Genomic DNA, 27,876 nt, shown 5'->3' on the forward strand with positions numbered 1-27,876 from the left:
CTGAGCACTTTCTATGTACTCAATACTGGTGAGGATGCAGAAACTGGTGCCTTTCTCATAACTGCATAGGCCTGGTATCTAAACCCAATGCTTTCCCCTCCATAGCTGATTTCTATTATAGGTTACCAATTCTCTTCTTGCTCAAGAAACCCCCTCAACTTATCCCAAATGGTTGTTTTTTTTTTTTTAAGCTTTTATTTATTTGAGAGAGACAGAGAGAGCAAGAGAGCACAAGCAGAGAGAGTAGCAGAGGAAGAGGGAGAAGCAGGCTCCCCCTGATGCGAGGTTCGATCCCAGGACCCCAGGATCATGGCCTGAGACAAAGGCAGACACTTAAGGGGCTCAGCCACCCAGGTGCCCTCCAAATATTTTTTAAAACATTTTAAAATGTTTTAAAATTTTTTAAATTTTTAAAACATTTAAACAATTTTAAAAAAGATCACCAAAAACAACTCAACCAACATTAGTTCTTTCTTTTCAGCCATATTGCATATATCTCTGAGTCTACAATGATCTTTAGGGATCAGTTTATTTGGAGTTTTTTTTGTTTTGAATGCTTTTATACACCTTGAAACTTACCCTTAGATTTTCAAATTGTACATTAACTTATTAAAGGGTGGTAAGCTTCAAAATGTAAATAAATGAATTTTTTCAAAGCTTCAATTCCCATGTAAGTAATTTACTGAATTTATTTTGTTAGAAAGAGTTAAAGCAACCTTAAAAGGAGAACACAAGATTAGGTCTCACTGATTTATATTTATCTGAACTTAAAAAGGATTTACATTTATTATTATGACTAATATTCTAGTGCTAAAAACAAAGCAAAACAAATAGGCTGAACTCAATTTACTTGGAGTTGGGCAGAGCTGATTTCTTTCAGTTGGATAATTGGCTTTGGAAAGCCTTCTACTTTCTCTAGCCAGCCCAGCCACAGCAGCAGCATACCTAGAATAAGAAAAAGAAGTCATCTGAACTTCCAAATGAATTCTGGGAAGTGTACATTACTTTTGAGAAAGAGAAGACAAACATATCAAATCAGACAGACAAGCAGAGCAACGGGGTTTGATTGTGCTGACGTTCTGAGTGTTCACTAGTGTGATGGTAAACAGAAATTATTCCAGTATGTTTCCTAGCAGAGTAGTCATTAGAAAAGCAAACAAATGTGGTGTAAGATTAATACCATAAAAGTAATAAAAGCATCAACTGGTAAGGCAAGGCACATTTGTTTCCTAGAGCTGACATAACAAATTTATTCTCTCACAGTCTGGAGGCTGTTTTTTTTTTTAATTTTTAAAAATCATTTATCTTTTTTTATTATTTAAAGATCTTATTTGAGAGAGAGAGAGAGAGAGACAGTGAGAGAGAGAAAGAGAGCATGAGCAGGAGTGAAAGACAGAGGGAGAAGCAGGCTTCCTGTTGAGCCAGGAGCCTGATAGGACCCTGGGATCATGACCTGAGCTGAAGGCAGACACTTAGAAACTAGTGTTAACATTTTCTTCACCTATTGAGATGATCATATGATTCTTCTTTCTTACTCTATTTTACATTGTCCAAATTTTTCAAATATTAAACCAAGGTTACATTCCTGGCATAAACCACACTTGGTCATGTATAATTAATTTATTATATTATTATTACATCTATGTTATTTACTATAATTATATATATGGGATTCAGTTATCTAAGATCTTTGCATCAATGTATATGGGGTATATTTATGTATAATGGATTTTTATTTTCTTTCTTTTTGGTACTGTCTTTGGTTTTGTTATTGAAGTAATGCCGATTTTATTTTGTTTCTTTTTATTAAATTTTTTTAAATTCCCAACTATTTCTTTACTTTAGAGAGAGACAGAGAGAAAGAGAGAGAGAGAGTGAAAGAGAAAGCAAGCATGCAGGGGGCAGGGGCAGAGGGAAAGAGTCTCCTAAGCAAACTGTGCTAAGCACGAAGCCTGATGTGGGGCTCAATCTCATAACCCTGAGATCATGACCTGAGCCGAAACCAAAAGTCGGACACTTAATTGTGCCACCCAGGCGCCCCATTTTTTTTAAATTGGATTATTTGGCTTTTTGGTGTTGAGTTGTACAATCTTTTTTATATATATTTTGGATACTAACCCTTTATTGGATTTGTCATTTGCAAATATCTTCTTCTATTCAGTAGGTTGTCTTTTAGTTTTGTTAGTTGTTTCCTTCCTTTTCAGAAGCTTTTTATTTCCATGTAGTCCCAATATTTTTTTACTTTTATTCCCCTTGCCCCAGGAAACATATCTAGAAAAATGCTATGACCATTCAGAGAAATTATTGTCTGTGATCTCTTCTACAATTTTTATGGCTTCAGGTCTCACATTTAGGTTCTTAATCCATTTGGGCTTATTTTTTTGTATGGTGTAAGAAAGTGATCCAGTTTCATACTTTCGCATGTAGCTGTCCAGTTTTCCCACACCATTTGTTGGAGAGATCGCCTTTTTCCCATTGCATATTCTTGCCACTTTTGTCATAGATTAATTGGCCATATAATTGGGGGTTTATTTCTGGGTTCTTTATTCTGTTCCATTGATCTATGCATCTGTTTTTTTTTAATTTTTAATTTTTAATTTTTAATTTATAATAGTCACACAGAGAGAGAGAGAGAGGCAGAGACATAGGCAGAGGGAGAAGCAGGCTCCATGCACCGGGAGCCCAACGTGGGATTCGATCCCAGGTCTCCAGGATCGTGCCCTGGGCCAAAGGCAGGCGCCAAACCCCTGCGCCACCCAGGGATCCCTATGCATCTGTTTTTATGCCTGTACCATACTGTTTTGATTACTATAGCTTTGTAATATATCTTGAAATCTGGGATTGTGATACCTCCAGTTTGGTTCTTCTTTTTCAAGACTGCTTTGGCTCTTTGGAGTCATTTGTGATTCCATACAAATTTTAGGATTATTTGTTCTAGTTCTGTGAAAAATGCTGCTGGTATTTTGATAGGGATTGCAATAAGGAGTAATGTTGACTTTATAACATGTATTGGGAAGTGCCCTATTTTCAAGAAGAATTTCTATATATTGATATTATGTTTTCTTGAATGCCTAGAAAAATTCCCATGTGGGTTTAGCTTTGTCTTTGTATGAAGGCTTTTAACTATCAACTCAATTTCTTTAGTAGACATAAAATTATTCAAATTTTCCATTTCTTTTTAAGAGAATCTTGGTAAATATTGTCTTTTAAGAAATTTGTTCACTTCATCTATGTAGTTGGATCTATTGGCCTGAAAAATGTATTTCACTTTCATTTTGGAGAGAGATTGTCACTGACTATAGAATTATAGGTCAGTAATTTCTTTCAGGAACTCTAAAACTGTCATTATCTTTTGATTGTAAAGTTTCTCACATATAGTTATTGATTGTTCTTATCTTTGGTTACTCTACATGCAGTCTCTGTGTGTATGCGTGTGTGTGTGTGTGTGTGTGTTTATCCATCCTTTGCTGTTTTGTTGTTGTTTTTAAGATTTTATTTATTCATTCATAAGAGACACAGGCAGAGGGATGAGCAGGCTCCAGTCCCGATGTGGGACTCAATCCTGGGACTCCGGGACCAGGCCCTGAGCCAAAGGCAGAGGCCCAACCACTGAGCCACCCAGGCGTCCCTATCCTTTGCTGCTTTGAAGATTTTTCTCTTTATCACTGACTTTCAGTGCTTTGATTACGATGTGCCTTGGTATGGTTTCTTTATATTTACGTCTCTTGGGATTCATTGAGTTTCTTAATTTCTAAGTTTATAGCTTTCATCAAACTTGGAAATTTTTAGGCATAATTATTTCTTCATGTATTTTTTTCCTGTCAGTTCCTTTTTGGGATGCCCAATCACATGTAACTTCTACCACTTGATATTGCCATACAGCTCATTGAGGTTTTCTTTTTTTTCCCCAGTCTCTTTTCTCTCCATGCTTATTTTCAAGAGTTTATATTGCTACATTTTTAGTCTCATGGGTCATTTCTTCTATAATATCTAATTTATTGTTCCCAACAGTGTATATTTACATTTTTAAATTTACTTTATCTGTAGATGTTCCAGTTGCATTTTGCATCTCTTCAATTTCTCTTTATTATAATCATGGGTTTTTTTAGATCCTTGAGTACATTTTATAAGATGAATAATAGTTGTTTTAAATGTAGGTCAGTATCTTACAAATCAGTTTGACATATACAAGGATATTTAAGCTTTCCTATGGGTCTAGAACAGCTTTTACTGGGGGTGCTAATCTAGCCCTATTGCTAAGGCATGACCCCCTTAATTCAATGTCCCCTTGAATTAAGAGGTCTTACATTCCTAACTAGCAAGAATACACACAATTTTCAGCCCTCTGCAACCTCTGTGTGAGCACCAAAACAAGTAAACAAGCAAACACAAAAAATAAAACCAACCAAAAAAAATTGGAATCTTACTCAGAATAAATATGACTTTGGGAAAAAAAAATGTAACTGGGGCACCTTGATGTCTCAGTTGGTTAAGCATCCAACTCTTGATTTCAGCTCAGGTCATGTCAGGGCCATGAGATCAGGCTTTGTCCTAGGTATGGAGCCTGCTTAAAATTCTCTCTTTCACTCTCTCTCTCTAACCCTCCATCCTCCCATAAAATATAACTTGATTTATACCTTTTATCCCTCTCTGATAAATCTTGGTCTTCAAAAAACTACACAAGTATTAACATTTTCCTTTTTATTCACCCATTTGCCTTTATATAACTGAAAATATATGATTTTAAAAATGTTTAGCATCACTAAAGAAATGCAAATTAAATGACTGTAAAGGAAGATGTCATAATTATTAAGTTAAAAAGTAAAAGTAGAAATCCAAATCTTTGTTCATCTTAAATTCTTTTTTTTAAAAAAAAGATTTTATTTATTTATTCATGAGAGACAGAGAGAGAGAGGCAGAGACACAGGCAGAGAGAGAAGCAGGCTCCCTGCAGGGAGCCCGATGTAGGACTCGATCCCAGACTCTGGGATCACGCCAAGTCAAAGGCAGATGCTCAACCACTGAGCCACCCAGGTGTCCCGTTTATCTTAAATTCTTAACAATTTTATTGGCACTGTAAGTTGCTACCTGTTACCTAGAGTTGTTGAATATCATACGCTATTAGATTTTAGTTAGAAATACAGGAGATTCCAGCTGTTTGAGTGGTCCTTGAAGTACTGAGCTCCCTGTGTCTAAGACCATCCAGGCAGATACTAAGTAGTTGCTTGGCAGAAATTAATTAATTAATTAATTAATTAATTAATTATTTTTAGAAATTATTTTTTAAAGCGATTTTTTTCCTTTGTCTATATTTCTTTTCCATGTCTCTATTTTAAAGGGGATATTTCCAATGCTCATTCTAATGCTAATTCTCTCCTTAACCACAAGATGGCACTCAAGGTTCAGTCTTTGGGGAATAAACTAAAGCCAGCATTCCTCCTTAGAAATGCATTAGGTATATAATTATGCAAATCTATAAAAACAATGTTTAATATCAATAGCCCTGAAAAGACAGCACAAACATACATTAAATTAATGTATTCATCATAAATGTTTTCTATATAACTGGAGAAAAGAAATCAAATAGTAACACACAAAATCAGTAGCTTACATATTATGTAAGTTAAAACACAAACTCAGATACAGAAAGTTAGAAATAATATATATTAACCCCTCAGTTTAAAATACAGTACAACTATGTCCATAGTATTTTTTATAAAAATAGAAGAGTTTTATGAAGGAGAAAGGAGTTAACATTGTTTAATAATAGAATTTGAGATTGACCAAAAAACCCCTTTTTTTCTGCAAAAGGTAGACTTGATTTGTGCTTGCAACTGGGTGGACCATATTTAAACATTACCTGAAAATTTTAAGCATATTTTTAAAAAAGATTTTACTTATTTATTTGACAGAGAGAAAGAGCGCAGCAGGTGGAGTGGCAGGCAAAGGGAGAGGGAGAAGCAGGCTCCCTGCTGAGCAGATAGCTAGATGTGAGACTTGATCTCAGGACCTCAGGATTGTGACCTGAGCCAAAGGCAGACGCTTAACTGGCTGAACCACCCAGGTGCCCCCAAATTTAAGCTTTTAATACACATATGTTAACAGGCAATTAGGAAATAATTTAGTTTTAGTTTTCAAATACAAAATGTGTCTATTAATAACTTCAGGCAAGCTGGTTAATCTCATGTTTCTCTCATTAGTAAACTGTAGGTATTACCTACATCTATGTTTCCAGAATTTCTGTGGAGAACTTAGGGGGTTGACAATCCAGATACAGAGGAAGGCTAGGGATTTTGTCTTGAAGCTGTGTCTGTATAACAAAGAAGGGGTTTGACTTGGCATGCAAGCTGATTTGCTACAGCTTTGCAGGAGGCTGATGGGTACTACTGTGGGGTTACACTTAGAGGCCAACTCTATAGCATGGCCAGTATTACATTAAGGAATAAAAGAATGCCTGGCACATAGGAAGTGCTTCACCATTTGGTTCCTGTTCCTTCTGTACCCCTTATGTGTAGACAAGAGCAATATTCTCCTCTAAAGCTGCAAAGAATGTAAAACTGCAGAACTGATAACTTTTATTTAGATACCTTACTGTCTGACAAAGCCTAGGTTACCTACACAGCTACTTCCATGACCACATAAGCATTCATTAGCCACAGAGTATGACATCAATAGTTTTACTTTTGCAAAAGGGAGAATATTTAAAGGAACAGCTTGCAATGTTCTGATTTTGTATCTCTATTTCTCCAGAGAAAATACATACAAAGTACTGATTAGCCTCTAGATTCATATTCTTTCCGATGTCTTAGTAGAAATAAAGCATTTGCATGAATAGTCAAGAGACAGGCAAGGCAACAGAGGAGGAAAAAAGGCCTCAGAAATGATCAAATGACCACACCAAATGATCAATTCATGAATATTTATGAGGTGCTTATAATGACAATGGGTTCCTATTAATACTAACTAAAAACATGTGTACAACTTAAGAATTTGCATAAATATTCACAAGTCATTTGCATTTCCAGTTTTCAATCATTCTTCTATAACTGTACCCTTAGAATTCTCCAAATAGAATCATTATCTTTCTATTAGAATTGGCCTTAATACAAGTCAGCATCTACATTTAATTTTTCTAAAAGTTAACTGCCTTCACATTTAATTCACCTATTAAGTGGGGAAACGGTAAGTATGCACCATTCAACAAACATGACCAAGTGCCTGCCAGGTACCAGGTATTGTGCTAAGTGCCAAGAATATAAAGCTACAATAATGGCTTGGCCCTAGTCACTCTCCAGATTTCTATACCACAGGTGCTGAAAGAGACAGGAACAGAATGCTATTGAAGGAGAGCAAAACCATTCCTTATAGTGAAATATGAAAGGTATTTTCCCCAATGCAAGGAAAATAATCAGGATCAGTAACAAAGTCTAAGCGGCAGGTGTTTCAGGAACATTCTTGAAAACAGATTTCCACAGTCCTGATATGTTTCTTCTTCTCCAACAAGTGACTGTGCTTTCATAAGAGCACAGTCACTGCCCTATTCTACTCTGCACAACAACAAAAATTTTCTTTGAAGATAGACTTTTTTCCTTGGCACCATTACTATCTATCTGGAATGAGCCCAAAAGACCATGGAATGTCGGGTCTCTCCTCAAGTAGCTTCCTCTTCATTGGTTATGCACCAGCATTCGAGATAATAAAATTTCTTGTTCTGTGTAAAAAAAAAAAAAAAAAAGAAGAAGAAGAAGAAGGAGAGCATGGGGAGATGTGGAAACCTTCACAAACATATGTTGGGCTGGATCGTCACACCATCCTTGTGATGCATTTTTTCAGGAAGGAGAAAAGGGAAAAGAACCACATGTATCATGGAACTAAAATAAATGCGGTCATGATACATGGCCTTGCCTATGTTCTAGCCAGAGAAAATTTTACAATTTTAACCCATTTCTGACAGACTATTTTTATTCTCTGAAAAGTTGGGAGGTGTGGGTTTTTATCGCCTCCTCTCCTCAGGAACTAATATTTATTGAATGTCTTTAAGTCAAAACTATCTGCCTACATATCTATGACCTTAAGAGATCAAATGTAAAACAACTTTGCAAGGTAAGTGATGTTATCTCTATTTAATAGATAAGAAAACAAGCTGAGAGTCGGTAAGAATTTCCTAAGATCTGTCTGACCTGAAAGCCTATGCTTTTTCCCCCCTTTGCTACCTCCAAAGAATGGTGTTCTAGCTGAAAATGGAACTAGGGCCACAGTAGGAAAAGCATGAATAACAGTGGACCTTGTGAGTACTTACTATGCACCAGATAGTTTGGAGAATTTTACTTGTATTCATGTATCAATCCTCACAAACTCCTTGAGGGGTAGGTACAGTTATTACTGCCATTTAACAGACAAGGAAACTGAGGCACAAAGAAATCTGATAACTTGCCCTGAGTTGGTCAAGGAGTTGGTAACTGACAGACCCAGGACTGAAATTCAGACAGTCTGGCTCCCATGTCCCCGTGCTTAAGGACTCCACATTCCACCTTTTCATTCAGACCAAAGCCTAATGCTAGACCACCAGCAAAGACCCTGCTGGGAAAGATATCCCAGGCAGAAGGCACAAAGTGGTGAAGAGATCTTATGTCCTGAAATAATAGTGAGAAAAAAGAACCTAGTGTGGCTTAAGAATGGAGTCTTGATTGATGAGGAGATGGGGTGGGGGACACTAGGAGGAGGGTATGAAGCAGGAAAGATAGGTCTTTTTCCTTAATACTATGCAGATGAAAGGCTGTTAATTTGCATTTTCTTTTTTTTTTTTAACAGGAAATTTCAGTGCAAAATAAGCATTTTCAATATTAAAACAGAGATATGCATAATGGTATTATGTTACATGTATGTTTACACCAATTACTCACTTATAAAAATGCCCAAACATTTTCTATTTGAGTCTCTATGAATTGACCACTTTATTATATTGTATTTTGGCAGAACATAAGACTCCTAATAATTACTTGAAAAAGAGGCTAATTCACCATACTTTAGATTTTTGCAACATATTGTTACATATTTATGCCACAACAAAATTATTCAGCTAAATGTAATATCTTTAAAAAAAACTTTAGTGAAAAAAAAACTTCAGTGTTTTTAAACAACTCCAAAATTTAAAAGAAGCAAGTATCATTTGATCTAAATATATTCTCATCAACCACCAGATGGCATGAGGTGTGAGAGTTTTATTCTGACAGGGTCAGCCATGCACATGATAATTTGACCTGTAACTTCAAATAATGTATTTGGAAAAATGTTCTAGCACTCAAACAGCTCACAATTATTTCAGCCATATGTAGAAGTGGATGGATAAGTTGAAAATGACATGGCCCTACTATTTCTAAATTTGAGGTTCTGTGGGATGCTGGCATTACATAATGAATCAATGATCAAACAAATAAAGCAGTTCTGTTAAAGGAAATAAAAAAGGAAGTCATGTCAAAGCAAAATTAACCTTATATTCTAAGTAGCTTTAACTCTAAACAAAAATTGAAACATGGCTTTAAGAAAAAAACATGCTTGTACTCCTTCAAATTCTGCTTTAAAAAACTTTTCTACTGCTTGTAATTTATTCTGAAAGCAGAAAAGTATTGAATGCAAAAGCTTTTCTCCACTTTGGCTTGAAGGGAAATTGTCACAGAAGTCAACTAAAAAAAGAATATCCAACTGAAAAACCCAATCTGAATTATGATGTTAACAGTAGGAGAGTACATTTTTTTTAAGAACTTCAATTTCTATACAAATTCAAAATACAGCACATGGGTGGCTCAGTGGTTGAGCATCTACCTTTGGCTCAGGGAATGATCCCAGAGTACCAGGATCGAGTCCCACACGGGGCTCCCTGAGGAGCCTGCTTCTCCCTCTGCCTATGTCTCTGCCTCTCTCTGTGTCTCTCATGAATAAATAAAATCTTTTTAAAAATACAGCTCATTATTTTTATTACTCCCGTATTTCTATCTAGAAATAACCACATTGCTAACAAGCCAAAGAGCTAAAAACTGAGATAAATGACCTCAGGTAAATGCCAAAAAAGAGAAGGATCTTTAATTCCTCTTACATTGTGTAGAACATTTACCAAGTACCTTGAAATAAGCACACTGGAATAAGTACTATAGCCTCACCAACATCACAGAGCTGGGATGTAATCTTTGCTTTAACATGATGAAAAAGAAAAACTGCCTTTAGGACTCAAGTGACCAAAGATGAGATTAAGATTCCTTCGTTAATGTGGTCCCAATAGTCAATAATTTCTGAATATATTGCAGTTTTATATTTTACTACATACTTTTTTGTTAGATGAAATAATTTGGTTCCTGAGTGAAAAATCTGTGGAAAAAGATATTTGGAACTATGAAAAGGATGAAACACTAGCTAGTGATAGTTCTATTTTGAGGGTTGTATTTTGAGTTTTTTCCTATTTTTAAAAAGATTTTATTTGTTTGAGAGAGAGTGCACACATATGTGCAAGTATGAGGGGTAGCGGGAGACAGAGAATCTCAAGCAAACTCCCCGCTGACTGAGCGTGGAGCCCCAGGTGGGCCTCCATCCCACAACCCCGACATCATGACCTGATCTGAAATCAAGACTCAGCCGCTTAACCAACTGAGCCATCAAGGTGCCCCCTTCCTATTTCTAAGTCATATTTTGACAAGGATAATGGGAATGGGAGTAAAAGAATTAATGTGGAGGATACCGTGAGAGTCCTTCACTGGGTCTCATGATCATCTCTATTTTTGGCAGTCAACAGGTGAAAATTAATAAAGGGAACCCTCCCAAAACGGAGTTGGGGCCAGAAGGAGGAGCTCTACTACCTAGCATCAATTCCAAGAACTGTCCATTATGGACTCCAACAGAAGAATCATCAACAGGAAAGAATTCTCAATCACAGATACCAACGGGAAAGATGCCCATTGCATTTCCTATAAGAAATGGACTACTCCAGTAACTCAGCCAATGACAAACGGGCATCATTCCAAACATTTGCTTTTCTCCAATGGACTTCCTTTCAAAACAACTCTTCCCAACTTCCTCCTTTTCTATAAAGTGTCATTCTTCTTCCTACATTTCTTGGACTTGCCCTGGAGTTTTGACCTAGTTTGTAAATCCCAAATTGCAATTCTCTGCTACTCCTGAATAAATCCCTTTTTTGCTGGTCAAATAATCGACATTTCTAAGATTAACAGTAGCAAAAGATGTTTCCCATCTGGGTTCATAGGAAAGGAAAAAATGATACCTTCTCATTATTGTTCTTATGTTTAGAAAAGGGCAACCATTATTATTTCCAAAGATTTCTTCTGATGAGTCAGACAGTAGAAAGTAGAATGCAAATTACTTACTTTAAATTCCATTCTTTAGTATGTTTTAATTCAACTTTCTTCTGTTTATAATACTCTCCAATAAAATTTGGGTCTTCAAGCACTGAAATTAGAGTTTTGAAAAAGGAGTTGTGTATGCATTTTTTAATAATAGTTCTAAGTTTAAAATAACTTACTTTTCATTAAGTTGATATATGGCAATGATGTACACTATATCATTCAAGCCATACTACAATGTTCAGTCACTTAACAAATTTCTTCCTTTGACTTGAACTTTGAAACAATTAGACTTTTCTTCAGTTTTCATTATAATCACACTTGCTTATATATCATTTGTAGTAATGAAGGTGTTAAAATAACTCATACAAAAACTAAAGATCCCACAGTTTATCAATATTCTAGTTCAGCACTATGAGTGAAGACATAAAATCTTGGAGTTGGAAATGATACGGTGTGTCTTGATCTTTCACAAAGCATGAGTCGTCAACAGATGATCATCCAATCCAGCCTCCGAATGAATCCCTTGCCAACGACAGAAAACTCCCCTCTATTGTTGGGAAATTGCCTATTGCCATTGCCGGACAGTAAGGTCACAGTGTTTCTCAATCTGAGTGCTGAGTTTCCACTGGTCTCAGTTCTGAGCTCTGGAGCGATACTAGCTAAGGTATCCTTTTCCCATGGGAGAAAGCCCTTCTAATATTTCACGATGGCTCTCAGAGCCACCTCAGTTCTGTCAGCTCCAACCAAGGACATGGTTTCTGGAGACCTAACCATCCTCATCATCCCGGTGGTGAACTTTGTTAATGTTCCTATGAAAGTTTACATACAGAACTGGCTCAGGATCTTGATTTCTTTTGAATAGCAAAGATGTAAATGGGTTACTGTCTCCCTTGACCTGTGTGCTACACTTCTATCAATTCAGCTCAGATCTGCTATATTATTTCCTGGAAATCACATTACACTACTGGCACATATGTTTGTGGTTAATTATATGCCTTATGTCTTCAATCACATTAACATAAAATTTATTGAAAGCCAGATCATACACACACACACACACACACACACACACTTTATCTATCTATCCATCCATCCATTTCCCTGTTTCTTGTAATTGTCCTGGGTTTATAGTCTTGCACTATTTAACCAACTAGATGCTCTCCACCAGTCTTACCTACCTTTTTCTGCAGCTTCCTTCTAAACAATGATTGATTAACCTCTGCTAGCTTGATGAAATATGTCATTGATAGAAACATTTAAACTGAATAGTTCTCATTTTTGCCTATTAATATTACATAATTTTCATCAGTTCTTGTCTTTAGTTTTTTTCTTCCTTCAAACACACACAAATACACATATACATATTTTTAAAAAAGATTTTCTTTATTTTATTTGATAGACTGAGCACAAGAGAGCACAAGCAGAGGGAGGGACAGAGAGAGAGAAGCAGACTCTGCTGAGCAGGGAGCCTGATGTGGGGCTTGCTCTTAGGACTCCAGGATCATGACCTGAGCTGAAAGCAGACGCTTAATCAAATGAGCCATCCAAGCACCCCTATATATATATTCTTATGGCCTTTAGTAATATTTTTGTTGGTATTTAGACTTATACTCCTCCTTTCCTTATTAAGGAAGCAAATCTGGGCTCCCTAGGGTTCTTAGTGAGGTCTCATTATTTCCTTTAGATGATTATAAAACTAATATTAACAAGAGTTCTTCCTACACATTGGGCATTTGTAAAGTAGGAAAGCAGTGGTTACCATTACAATATACACTTCACAGATGAACAAACAAAATTTGAGTAATGTCTTCTCATTGAGCCTCTTCATTATCACTTAGACGAATTTAAATGTGAGGTTTGTATTCAAAGATAATTCATATATTTTCTTAATTTTTTTGAAATTACCTTCCCTACATTTTCTATTTGAATATGTACATTAGTCTCTTCCTTATATATTATGAAGCCCCATATGTTATGGTCATCCTTCCTGAATATTTCCATTAATATTTTATCACTGACTCATTTTCTTCATTGCTTTCTCTAAGAGTTGGAAAATGCCACAGTATTTGTACAAACTTTATTTTAATGCTTTCTATTTTATCCCTGTTTTTTCATTCACCTATTCTGCCATTTGATCATAAACTTAAAACACTTATTATAATACGTATGTTATCTCCAACACACAGCTCATTGTTTAGACATGGAAAATGCTCAATGAGTGATGGTGACAGGAGGGAAATAATGCAGGGCACCGGGCACATGAGGGGAAGCAGGAGGAAAGGATCAGTGAAATTTTGTCCAAAGTTTTTGAAGCTGAAATTCCCCATCATGACCATATCTTATCTTTGTGGCAGTTTTGTATCTGTGATGGAAAATCATCTTCTACTGGTTTTGTAACCCACTTCTTTCTTTCCCTTCCTTCTAAGGATAACTGTGCATCACCTTTATTTTGTTTTTTCCATGACACATCTCTTATCCAACATCAGTATAGGTTGATTTCAATTTTGTTTTCCACTCCTGGGACTGTCACACCCAAAGAAATATAATAGCATCAACTTGCCTTAGCATGTTTTATTTTCACACATATGATCTCATACTAATCACAGAGCAACTTAACATAGAGTGCTTCTGTCAGTGAAAAGAAATGAAAAATAAGGCACAAAGAGTTAAATGACTAACATAAATTCACTTAACTGTATGTGGCAAAACCAGTTCAGAGCTCTGGAGTCCCCAACTTCCAATAGCATGCTCTTCTCACTGCAGCCTTTCCAACCTTGGCTGCACATTGTAATCACCTGGGGAGCTTTAAAAACTACTACTGCTAGGTCCTGCTCCCAGAGATCCTGATGTAATTAATCTGAGGGTGTGCCTTTTACATGGGAATTTTTACAAGTTCCTCTTGTGGTTCTAATGAGCAGTCAAGACTGAGAACCACTGCATTAGAATGAGATGCTGCTGCCTCTTCCATCTAAATGCATCCTAGGGATACTTGCCCTTATTTCCCACTCAAAGACTCAAAGAATGGAAGTCTTTTAGGCAAAAGCAAGCATCCCCATGATGCTCTGGGGTGTCTAGTCTGTCTGATGACAGCAAACAAACACCAGAAAGCCTCCTCTCAGTATTACAGGGTACACTGGTCTGAAGGAATTCTTTTCCTTTAACATAAACATTTCCTTATGGGGATCATATTCTGTCATTAAGGTGCTGTTGCCCACAACCATATGTATTGGTTTGTTCTCTGCCAAACTTTTATTTGCCATTCTATACTGATGGACAGAGAACAGTGGATTATCAGTACAAGTTCCCATATGATTGCCTATGATTATAAACTAATAATTATAATTATTGAAAAATGTACTGTATATACTTCAGAGTTTAATTTAGATCTCAGGCTCTATAGAGATGGCATTTTGATACCACATTATGGAGGCAGGATAGCATGATAAAAAGAGCAACAGATGTGAGTCAGAGTTGCTGGTTCAAGTCCTAGAGCCATAGTCTACTTGTACTAATTAATAACAGCCACCTTCATTGAGCACTCACTATGTGCTAGGCACTACTATAAATGCTTCAATGCTATAAGGTATGTGCTGTAATTATTCTCATTTTATAGACACGGAACTGACACAGAGAGATTGAAAAGAAAACTCACCTAAAGTCACACAGCTAGTAAGTAGCAGAGCTGGGATTAAGTCTCAGCAATTTACACTTTTTACCAGTATATAATATTCCCTCCTACCTGTGTGACCTTAGGTCCATTACTTAGCTTCTCTTGGTCTTCGTTTTCTCATCTGTAAAACAGAGTAATAATAATAATGCCTGGTTCAGAGGCTTGATATACTACTATGCATGACATATATTAGGCATTCAATAAATATTGGTTGACAAAGACTGGGATGATTAAGAAACACAAGAATATACTCTGTAATCCATACTGTACATGAATAAACTTACTATTATTATGGCACACGTAACTATGGGTAGATTCGTAGCACAAAGATATGGAAAAGAGTTAATACCCCAAATCAAAATATAACCACTCATCAATATTCATAAAAAAGTTTTTAAAAATATGCACAAGAGTTTCATAATCTTTGCAGCAATAAGAATATAACTGTAGAGGGGCAGTTGGGTGGCTCAGTCAGTTAAGTGTTGGACTCTTGATTTTGGATCAGGTCATGATCTCAGGATTGTGAGATGGAGCTCCACGTCAGGCTCTGTGCTGGCCAAGGAGCCTGCTTAAGATCCTCCCTCCCCATGCTTCTCCTTCTCTAAAAAACAAACTAAAATTTTAAAAAAGAATGTAACTGTAGAAACTGAAGTTATTAGAAGTTTCCCTTTTATTTCTCAGTAGCTGAAGAATCATTCTATAATCTCAAAGCTTCATCTTTATTATTGCCAGGAAATTAGGCTGTTAAAAAATAGTACTGGATCTCATCCAGCTGAATTATCCAAAGACAAAATGGCCAGCAGCACATGTAAGGTTTAAATTTAATTTTTAAAAATTAAGTGCTGGTTATTATTGAAGGAAAGCTCCTGAAACATTCTTTTAACAAATCCCTTGGGGGAGAACAGGCAGGGTGATTGTGAAATCTTGCATCAAGGGCTAGAATCAGTCTCAGAAATTCTTCTGGGCTAGAGGCAGCCACTAAAACTATTGGCTTCACAAAAAGGGATGAATTACATACTAACGGCATGGACATGAGAACCAAATTAAACATTTTGGTGTCAATTCTTTTGAAGAAGAAACTATAGTCAGTGGTACTTCATGATTTCCTTCCATTTTTAATTATTCTTTATTGCAAGACAATCATTTCCAAATTCCCCAAAGTTCTGGCAGGTGCTTTTCTTTTCTTTTTTTTCTTAGCAGTTTGGAGTTTCCAAGTACTTCTATATAGTTGCATGTTATTCCATAAGGCACCATTCTATGCCAGTTGGTTTGTTTTATGGTTAAAGGAGCTGGATGCTGAATCTTTCCCTAAAGCGTGCCAACTGTCTCTGGATACCTTGTTTGTTAAGGGTTCCTGTCTTCTGGATCCCATCTGAGTTCCTCAGTGCCTCCACATACAAGGTGTTCAAGTTGTGTTTGCTGGGTTGACTAGTGAGCACCAACCACAAATCTTTTTTTTTTTTTTTCACAAATCTTTCAAATGAAGTAAATATTCACATACTCTGGCATCGAAAGTAATAAAATTATTTATACTGGTAGAGTTGCCAAAGATTGTGTTTCTTTAAGCACCATAATTATTTTTCCCAACTACTACTAATCTATAATTAGTGAGGAAGGTAATGTGTGATAATAAAATAATAACATCCTGAAAGAACATGTAATTTCTTAGAAATAACTGATCTAATTTATTTTTTAATATTTGTTAAACTTAGTATTACTTTTTGCTCTAATTTGTGCCGTAAAATTACAAACTTTTTTGGTAATATTTTGTTCTGTTGAAACCAAATATGAGATTACCACAATGATGAGATGAAATTCAATGAGACTAGGTGGAGTGGAGAGGGGAAACATTCCTAATGTTGTAGGAGATAAAGTAAACGAAGATTAATCTGGAAAGTAAAGAGCTCTAGGAAACATATGATTTTGGTTTAGGCAAGTAAATGTAATAGTGGTGAGCTACCACTAAGGGAGGCAATAAGGGGGAGAGGATAGTTTGGGGTCAAGATAACAAATTCATTTTGGGACATCTTGAGTAGGAGACGCCTATTACCCATGTTGGTGGTTATCCAATGCATAGTAGTAAATATGCATGCAGAATTCAGAGGAGAGACTGACTAGAGATGAGGCTTTGGGGATTATTGACAGATAGGCATAGTGAACAAGGAAGACAAAGGCTAAAAAGTTATCACTGAGCCTGGGAATTAGGAAGTCATGGGTAACTTTAGCAAGCGCCATTTCAGCAGGATAGCAGAGAAGCAGGCTGGATAACCTATTTGGATCTAAATAACAAAACAGCACACTCTATAAGTTTTGATTAAATGGGACTAGAAAGTTGTCTAGTTCTCCCCTTCTGTCTTTTTAGCTCCTAATGTATGATGGCAACAGGTGATTTTCCTGAGACTGATATAATTGAAAGCCATAGGTTCATATGTTTTCATGCTGTCTTTCTACTTAATACTTTCTCTGGCTTTGAAGATAATTGTTTTTAGAATAAAAAATGCTCCTCTAGCTATGAAGATTCCACTTTTGGGGGTGGAGTAAAGTAAACCTCATAAGCTTGAGAACTTCATCTTTTATCCCTCTAATTGTCTATATTTCCTTCTGGCTTTTAATGAGACTTTAGCCCAGGGCTCTATACAAAAGAGGAACTAAATTAATAGTTGTTGAATGATTTGTATATAAAGGTAACAGAGAAGTTTATCACCTTCAGATTACAAATATATGTCAATTAGTCTTTGAAAGCAAGACAAGTTCAGAGTAATTAAGAGATTAATATATACTGAAAGGACAGAAGATAAGGCTAGATCACCTTACATGAACTTCTATAATATTCTGTGGCTTTTGATGTGGCTATTCCAGACCATGTCTTGTAGTAATCATTAAATGAGACTGCTTTAATTGATCTGAAAATATACATTAAAATCAGATAATGAGTATTTGCAAGTTTCTTTTTTAAAATTATTTTATCAGAGTAGACTGTTTCAGATAACAATACCCGGCCATAAGACATTACACTGATTTGCAATTTTTAACAAATGATCTAATATATCAATTTCTCCACTAATACATACAAATCACAAAAAGGGAAAACTATCTAAAACATATTTCAAAAATAAATGCAAAAAGTGTACACTCGTGTGTACATTTTTTAAAAGATTTTATTTATTTATTCATGAAAGACAGAGAGAGAGAGAGAGAGAGGCAGAAACATAGGCAGAGGGAGAAGTAGGCTCTGTGCAGGGAACCCGATGTGGGACTCGATCCCAGGACTCAGGATCATGCCCTGAGCAGAAGGCAGACGCTCAACTGCTGAGCCACCCAAGCATCCCCATGTGTTCATTTTAAAAAGAGAAACACAAGTTTAAGACATCTGCCTTTCACGACTAATATTAAAAAAGAATTTTAAGAAAAGCATCACACTTGCATATTTTCTCTTTCTACAATAAAGTTTTCTTAAATATTGATGCCAAATTTTAGTAAAGCTACCTTTGTTTCCTTTTTATTATGAGGAGAAATAAAACACCAGAATGGAGATCAGTTAATTTTCATACATAATCTGGCCATTTTCACAGAGGGAGAAAAACTCACTTTTCTAACAGTCCTGCCGGCATGTTTCCTTCCCTGTGCTAATATTACTTTAGCCTAATGGGAGAGCAAAGGTTGTTATAACATATTGAACAGGATTTGTGAAACACTTAAGTAAGTTCACTTCTAATTTTTTCTCCCCGCAAATATTTTACTTGCAGAGATTCTCAACACTCTACAAACAAAATATTCCTTTGGGATGTTCTTCAGACATGTGAAATCACCAATTAGCTGGCTTAAATAGATGCAGAAACATCAGATGTAAAAGATCTAATTTACGTCCGTTTTGAATTTGAAGTCCTCAGCTCTCTGAAGGAAGAAGCAACTTTTCGGTCAGAACAAGTACACCAGCATTAATTTTTTTTATAGGTGAATTGTAGGTACTTTAAATATTGGCCTTGATTTGGAAATTCATGGGACAATATCTAAATTCTTTACTGCATCATTTACTTAAGTGATAATTACAGATATCTAATTTTAAGAGTAACATTTTTCAAATATATTATTGTTTTTGCAATCACACTTTAGTAGAAATCTAAAACCGGATAAAGATAAATTAATCACTACCATTATTGTTTCCAGAGCTACCTGCGGAGCTTTACACCACTAAATGACATATTAAACCAACATTAATTTTGCCAACAAAATGTTTCAGCATTTGGCAAAAGAGGTAACAAAATGAAAGGCTGCATTATATCTCCTGCATGAAAAAGCTTGTGATCAATTTGCTGTCACAGATCATTTAGCAGACAACAATGACCCAAGAGGAAGGAAACTGTCAACACACTGTCTTGTGAAAGAAAATACACCGTCTTTAAGCACAATCGTCTCCATTGTTTTTTTTTGTCTGTTTGACGAGACGACCCCTGACCCTCTCCCTTCCCAGCAGTGTCCTGTTCAATTTCAAACTGTTAGCCTTCAGGGGCTTTCTTTTCTTCCCCAGAATAATTAAAAATATTACCCTAAAAGGTATAACTTTGGAATAGTTTGAATATACAAAGCAGAAGGTCTTAAACATTTGAGAATATTGCATTTTCAATTCTGTAAAAGAAACAGTGCCTTAAAATAAGAGAACATGAACACTTGTTATGATTATTCAGATAGGCTACTAAGTTTACAGGGAAGTATGAAAAACACATGTGTTTATAATTTGAAACATTAACAGGAATTTATTGAGTATTATCATTGGCATTATGAATATGAAAAAGTAGAAGACATAATTTAAAACTGAGTATCAGAGCTTATTATCCTATTGGGAAAATAAGATATATACCTAAATTGGCTAATAGAATAACTTTATATATTAACATATAAACTGTTTCATCATTTAACACAGACATTTGGAAATGACAATGACAGATACTTCTTTGGCAGTGGTACTAAGCTAAAAAGGTTGGAAGAGAGAGATGTAACTTTGTCTTGGGAGTCTTTAGGGAAGGAGTCACTTGGGATATGGACCTGGAAGAGTTGGGGGAGGCATTTCAGGCAAGGAGAACAGTACTAGTAATGGCTCAGAAGAGAAGGAGCATGGTGTGTGCACTTCCACAGATAGAGCATGTTGGGGGATGAGACAACAGTAACGAGATCATTGACTAGAGTGGAGAGTTCCAATTTCAGAGGAATTGGAATTTGATAAAATAACTGAAAATGGGCAACTCAGGTCTTCAGATTTAGGCAGAGAATGGGCTAGAGTTGACTCAGTAATCTGATTTATTAGGTGATAGAGAGTAACCAGAAGTTCTTGAATAAGGCAAGTAAATTATGAACCGAGTGTGTAAGAGTTTTTTCTGGCATTAGTATGCGGAGTAGAGTATATGAGAGATTAAATGCAGGGAGACAAGTTAGGAAAGAGATGCAGTAATTCAGGCAAGAAATGCAGAGCTAAGAGAGGGTGGGAGCAGAGACTATGAAGGGGAGGAGATGAATCTCTGACATGCTAATGAAATGACTGGGCTGGTTTTCTGATAGAGTGTGAAAGGTGAAGGAATCTACGGGTCAAATATTCTTCTAAAGCCCAGAAGACCATTTAATTTTGCTATTAACAGAAAGCATCTAGAGATTCTGAAGTAAAATATGAGTTTAAATTTAAACATGGGTTTTAGGTGATGACCTTTAGGAGTGTGACTGAGAAATTGAGACTGGAAGTAAGAGATTTGGGTCAAATCAACATAAAGGTTGATAGATGATGCCATTAGGGAAAACAAACGCAGAAAGAGTAAGTAAGTGTTTAGAAAAGAAAGATCAGAAACCAATTAAGAGTTAAGAAGAGCCAGTGAAGGAAACAAGAACATTCATTAAGGGAAGAAGAGAGATGGGGTAGTGCTAGTTCATGGAAGCAACACTGATCACAGATCATCATAACTAATACCATAATGAAAAGTTTAAAATATTGCTAGAAACAGGAGTGAAAGTTATCTGCCCAGAGTCACATAGCTAATATGTAGTGGTACCTGATAATTTTATTTTATTTTTTATTTTTTTAAGATTTTATTTATTTATTCATGAGAGAGACAGAGAGAAAGAGAGAGGCAGAGACACAGGGAGAGGGAGAAGCAGGCTCCACGCAGGGAGCCCGATGTGGGACTCGATCCTGGGTCTCCAGGATCACACCCTGGGCTGAAGGTGGCGCTAAACCGCTGAACCACCCAGGCTGCCCAGTACCTGAGAATTTTAACACAGGCCAGATGATTCCAGAGCCTTTACTCTTAATCGTGATATTACACAACTAAATATCCAGAGAGTTGTAGGGGTTTAATCAGTAGGCTCATAAGTTTGAGCCCCATGTTGGGTGTAGAGATGAAAGAGAAAGAAAGAAAAAAGACAGAAAGAAAGAGAGCAAGAGAGAGAAAGAAATTGACATGGAACAATATAAACTTACCTGGTAAGTTTATGTGGATCTTTAGGAAACTCAAGGCTGTTCTCTCTCACTGTAAAGAAAAATATGAAAGGATTCTGGTTGACTTGGAAGAATGAATACATAGCTTTATGTAAACTCTTTCCAAAGTCTCAATAAAATGGTAATAAAAGAATAAAAATAAAGCATAAAACCTCAAGAAGAGGAAAAGAAAAATAGGTAAGAAAAAGTTTCACAGTGAGAGGTGCCTGGATGGCTCAGTCAGTTAAGCATCCAACTTGTGATTTCAACTCAGATCATGATCTCAGGTCATGAGATCAAGACCAGTGATGAGCTCTCCATCTAGTTCTGTGTGGAGCCCTGTGTTGGGCTCCATACTCAGCAGGAAGTCTGCTTCTTTCCCTCTCCCTCTTCCTCTGCCCCTTCCTCTGCTCACACATCCTCTTTCTCTCTAAAATAAATACATCTTTTTAAACAATTTTTTTCAAGATAAAAGATGTCAAGTGGTAATTGTCTTAGCCAGAAATTTGAAACCTAATGACATGATGAGGGACACCAATAAAAAGCACGCAGATTTACACTTCAGAACTTAAGAGACAATGTAGGAAACAACACTTGGAAAGTGCCCTACAGTTTGATTCTACTGCATCTCTGGCAAACACCTGGTCTGACTCAACTCAAGCCTGAAGTGGCCCTAGACCAGTCCACTAACAACACAGGGACAAAAGCCTGTTTCTGACAGGAAAAGAGAGCCACTAAGATGACTGAAGGCAAAAACAGGTCATCTACAATAGTGGTGCATGTACAACACACACAGGAGGCAACCCTGAATAACCAGGTTCTGGTGAACAGAAGACATGAGCAGTAGGGCACTACAGGACTTCTTCTACATATGTCACTACTTCCAATAGAAGGAGACATTACTGACCTTCCTAACACAAAGACAGACACAGAGTTAGACAAAATGAGGAGACAGAGGAATATGCCTCAAATGAAAGAACAGGGCAAAATCATAGCAAGAGAGCTAAACAAAATGGAAATAAGTAATATGTCTGATAGAGAATTTAAAGTAATGGTCACAAAGATATTCACTGTATTTTATAAAAGAATGGGGGACCTCAAGGAGACCCTCAAAAAAGATATGGAAAAACATAAAAAAGAACCAATCAGAAATGAAGAACTCAATAACTAAAATTAAAAATACACTAAATGTAATAAAGAGCAGCCTAGAGGAAGCAAAAAAATGGATCAGTGCCCTGGAAAACAGAGTAATAGAAAGGAATCAAGCTGAATAGGAGAGAGAAAAAATAAAAATGAAAAAAAAATAAGGGAACTCAGTAACACTATCAAGCATAATAACATTTGCATAATAGGGATCCCAGGAGAAGAGAGAGAGGAGGAGGGTAGAAAATGTATTTGAAGAAATAATAACTGAAAACTTCCCAAATCTGGGGAAGGAAACAGAAATCCAAATTCAGGAGGCACAGAGAGCCCCCAAGAAAATCAACCCAAGGAGGTCCACATAGAAATACATAATAATTAAAATGGTAAAAAGTAGTGAAAAAGATTATTTTTAAAGCAACAAGAGAAAAGAAAACAGTTACATACAAGAGAAACCTTGTAAGGCTACCAGCTGATTTTTCAGCGAAAACTTTGCAGGCCAGAGAGTGGCATGATATATTCAAAATGCTGAAAGAAAAAAACCCTGCACTCAAGAATACTCTATCCAGCAAGGCTATCATTCTGAAAATAAGGAGAGATAGAGTTTTCCAGACCAATAAAAGTTAAAGGAATTCATCACCACTAAACCAGCCCTACAAGAAGTGTTAAAAGTGTCTTTCAGTGGAATAGAAAGACTATACATGACTATACATGACAAGACTAAACACGAGTAAGAAAAGTAGGAAGCACAAAAGCAGTACAATTAAATATATCTATAAAAATCAGTCAACAGATTCACAAATTAAAAGTATGTACAGTATAACACAATATACCTAAAACAGGGGGAGAGGAGTAATCAATGGGTTCAAACCTAAGTGACCATCAACTTCATATAAACTGTTACATGCATATGATGCTATATATAAACCTAATGGTAAACCACAAATCAAAAACCAGTAACGCATATGCAAAGTACTAACCTATCGATAGTTACTTTGAATGTAAATGAACTAAACACTCCAATCAAAAGACACAAGATAACAGAATGGATAAAGGAGTAAGACCCATCTATATGCTGCCTCAAAAAGACTCATTTCAGACCTAAAGACACATGCATATTGAAAATGAAGTGATGGGAAAGCATTTATCATGCAAACGGAAGTAAAAAGAAAGCTGGCATAGCAATACAAATATTGGACAAAATAGATTTTAAACCAAGACTGTAACAAAGACAAAGAGGGACACTATACAATCATAAAGGGAACAATCCAACAAGAAAATATAACAATTGTAAATATTTATGCACCCAAATTCATAAAGCAGCTAATAATAAGCATAAAAAAAGAACTTGACAGAAATACATTAATAGCAGGGGACTTTAACACCCCACTCATGTCATTGGATAGATTATCCAAACAGATAATCAATAAGGAAACAGTGGCTTTGAAGGATACATTGGATCAGATGGTCTAACAGACATATTCACAGCTCTCTATCCTGAAACAGCAGAATACACATTCTTTTCAAGGGCACACAGAACATTCTTTAGATCACGTTAGGCCACAAAACAAGTCTCAACCAATTCGGAAAGACTGAAATCACACTACACATCTTTTCCAACCACAACACTATGAAACTATAGATCACCTGCAAGAAAAACTCTGGAAAGAACACAAATACATGCTACTAACAATGAATGGGTCAACAAGGAAATCAAAAAGCATATAAAAAAAAATACAGGGAGACAGATGAAAACAAAAATACAATGGTCTAAAATCTTTGGGTTGCAACAAAAGTTGTTCTTTGAAAGAAGTTTAGGGGCACCTGGGTGGCTCAGGTCATGATCCCAGGGCCCTGGGATCAAGCCCCGCATCAGCTCCCTCCTCAGAGGGGAGTCTGCTTCTCCCTCTCCCTCTGCCCATCCCCCCACCACCTTGTTCATGCTTGCTCTGTCACTCTCTCGAATAAATAAATAAAATCTTTTAAAAAAAATGAAAGAAGTTTAAAGGAATACAGGCCTCAAGAAGCAAGAAAAATATCAATCTAACCTTACACCTAAAGGAGCTAGAAAAAGAAGAACAAACAAAACTTAAAACCAGTAAAAGGAAGGAAATAATCAAGGTTAGAGCATAAATAAACAAAATAGGAAATAAAAAATAGAACAAATCAATGAAATCAGGAGATGGTTCTTTAAAAATATCAACAAAACTGATAAAACTTTAGCCAGACTCATAAAAAGAAAAAAGGGAGAGAGAGAGAGAGAACTCAAAAATCAGAAATGAAAGAGGAAAAATAACAAGTGACATCATAGAAATACAAAGGTTTATAGGAGAATATTATAAAAATTCATATGCCAAAAACCTAGAAGAAATGGATAAATTTCTACCTCCCAAAACTGTAGCAGGAAGAAATAGAAAACATGAACCCGATGTGGGACTCGCTCCCAGGTCTCCAGGATCAGGCCCTGGGCTGATTCCCCATTCATTTGGGGAAAAAATGATTCATATAATTTGTTCTTTGAAGCTATAAACATATTTCTTTGATAGAAAATAAACATATTTGATAGAAAATAAATAATATTTTTAGTTAAAACTAGCAACTAGATACTTTGCTAAAAGTTACTGGACTACCTGGTACAATGAAATACAAACAAGAAAAAAAGGTTCTAATTTTGCCAAGGAGATCCACACACACCATCCTGTTAAACTTGGTTGCTGTATCTCCTGACATCTATGAATAACAGGCTATCTATAACAACAACGTAATCATCAACAACCACACTAGGTCTGTACAATGGTGCTAAAGCTCATGTTCTTTAATGAGTAAGCTATGCTATTGGACTAAATTTCTTTTTTGCTGACATCCAGGAAGGCGTATTCCTGCAACTAACAGTAAAAAACAGTCCCTCTAAAGAGAAAAACCAAACCAGAAGTCCTATGAGACATCACCTACTTTAAGCACAGAACCCATTTTCTTTAAAATTGTTCTACTGTTAGGAGGATGAAACAAACAAAAAAAGCTGTCAATGAACTAATTCAGAGCATGAACTGAAGAAGGATCAAATGCCTATCATAGTATCTTCCTAACCACAAGAAGAATGGGATGGATTTGCAGAATGACCAGGTTTTTTTTAAAGCTGTAGGATATAAATTAGTATTATAATCTCCCTAATATTTCTATAATTCCTCTCTATTCTAATGATCACTGTCATAATATCTGGCAGTTATTATATTACAGTTTATTCAGATAAATATCTGAAACTTATTAGTATGACTCTCCTTTACTTAGCAAAAGCTACAGGAATATGCCTGGCGAAAAGAAAAATTATGTCAGGTGTGACACTGATAGTGAATTTTACTATTTTTATACTCTTCTATTTTCTTTCAAACAAAGATTTTTAATGATTATATAAACTTGATGATTTTAAAAAAACCATGATAGGGATCCCTGGGTGGCACAGCGGTTTGGCACCTGCCTTTGGCCCAGGGCGCGATCCTGGAGATCCGGGATCGAATCCCACATCGGGCTCCCGGTGCATGGAGCCTGCTTCTCCCTCTGCCTATGTCTCTGCCTCTCCCTCTCTCTCTGTGACTATCATAAAATAAATAAAAAATTAAAAAAAAATAAAAATATAAAAAAACCATGATAAACAGAAGATAAATATTATTTGACTATATAACCACATAGAAATAAAAATTCACTCAGCTTGGGAAAAAAAGTACATACAGGCTTATATAAAATCTCTTTGTGACACTTTAGTAAATAAGTAGCAACACAAAAGCTGGGAAGCAAGATAGCTGTTATGCGTTATCTCCTTCCAGACCTCTTCTCCTCCCTCTTCCAAGTTTTCATAAACAAGTTGAGGCCTAAGTTGGAAAGTACTTGAAAAACCCCTTTGTTAGTCCAACTCTCAACACTGAGTAAGAAGCTCTCTCACAGCATCCACAAAAAAGAGCTCTTAAACTTTACTAACTGAACACTAGTTCTCAAAGCAGGCTATTAGTGATGGCAGCCTTTTCCATTCTTAAGCAACTTGAATTTTTAGAAAGTTCTCCCTCCTGCCAGCCAGGATCTGGATGGGCGTTACCGCCAGGGATGCTTACAACTTCCACGGCATTTGCTGGTAAGAGAGATCAGTCAGGCATCCAAGTGACTATGTAATTTGTTGTGCAAACCAGAGCACAAAGTCAAAGGGGATGCTAGAAATAATTATACCAGGACTGTCCTGGGCAGTCTGGGACTCACTATCAGTAAGGGAGAGAGGGCCCAGGTCCAAAAGAGGAGGGCAGGATTGGGGAATGTCTTTGAGACCCCCACCTTGAGCTGGGTCTGGGCTCAGAGCTTAACATGTTGTTGTCAATTACACCAAGTTCAAGACCTAGCTGCTCAGGCTAGGCAAGCAACACGTTATGTAAGGTTTGGGGAATGAGAGGCATTTGCATGTCTGCATACCAAATACCAGGCTTAGGCTTAGGATAAAAAATTAATTCCAGACCACTGATTATGAGGGGAAAGTCCCCAGTATAGTCAAGGTATGTTCTGGTACAAGGCAGGGCCAAGCCGGCAGATTCTGAACTATAGCAGCTACAATCTAGTAGGCCTGGGGAAGGTAGAGCTGAGTGTAGCTACTTTAGTTTTTTGAAACAAAGAAGAAACTGCCGTTTTCTATATGAAAGTCTTTCAAATATTTGAAAACAGCTTTTACAACTGCCTTTTGTCATTTCTTCCCACCAGCTAAATATATACAGTTTCTTCAGCTCAGTAAATGTGCTGCTCCAAATTGAGCATGCTGGTATTCCAGACAAGGGCCCACCACATCAGAGTGGAGTGGAGTTATCATACAACACATGCCTAGAGGAAGGGCACTTCCTATTAGTGGTTCACATTAAGTTTATGATCAAATAGCTCCCCAAGAATTTTTTCATAGAGTTCTGTTATCAAGTCAGGCCTCTCCCATTCTTTACTTGGAAATTTTAATCCTTTGATTCCAAGTGAATGACTTTATGCTCATTCCATTAAATTTGTAGGCACAAGGGAAGGGGAATGCCTAGTTTGAAGCTCTGGCTCTGCAGCTTGCTCTCTGCAGCCTTGAGCCAACCACTTCATCAATGATCCTCAGCTCCTACTGAGGAAGAGTCTGAGGATCAGATGAATAAATATATGTAAAAGCATTCTGTAAACTATGAAGTAAAATCAAGATCTAAGTTTACACGTATTTCTTCATTTGTTCATTCTACAAATTTTTATTCAATACC

The 27,876-nt window shown here is 36.4% G+C and overlaps 1 protein-coding gene across 44 annotated transcripts in view; it reads right to left on the reverse strand.

Moving 5' to 3' along the window:
• Positions 1-27,876, reverse strand: part of UBE2U (ubiquitin conjugating enzyme E2 U) — a 50,226-nt gene that overhangs the window by 5,795 nt on the left and 16,555 nt on the right. For 21 of the 44 annotated variants that reach the window (XR_005359660.1, XM_038537255.1, XM_038537254.1 and 18 more), the window contains 4 exons: positions 21,485-21,533; positions 17,836-17,924; positions 11,373-11,454; positions 851-945 (listed from right to left, as the gene is read on the reverse strand). The exons of 1 other annotated variant lie outside the window; for it this stretch is intronic. Coding sequence is in view for 34 of the 43 variants with exons in the window: in XM_038537255.1 (XP_038393183.1) it covers positions 851-945; positions 11,373-11,454; positions 17,836-17,924; positions 21,485-21,533 (315 nt within the window). In the remaining 9 variants the exon portion in view is untranslated. Of the gene's footprint in view, positions 1-850; positions 946-10,321; positions 10,363-11,368; positions 11,455-15,090; positions 15,143-17,830; positions 17,925-21,484; positions 21,534-27,876 lie in introns of those variants that run through there. 22 more of the 44 variants (XM_038537276.1, XM_038537251.1, XM_038537259.1 and 19 more) reach the window with 17 other exon arrangements.

Source organism: Canis lupus, chromosome 5 (assembly GCF_011100685.1).
Source record: "Canis lupus familiaris isolate Mischka breed German Shepherd chromosome 5, alternate assembly UU_Cfam_GSD_1.0, whole genome shotgun sequence".
NCBI lineage: Eukaryota > Metazoa > Chordata > Mammalia > Carnivora > Canidae > Canis > Canis lupus.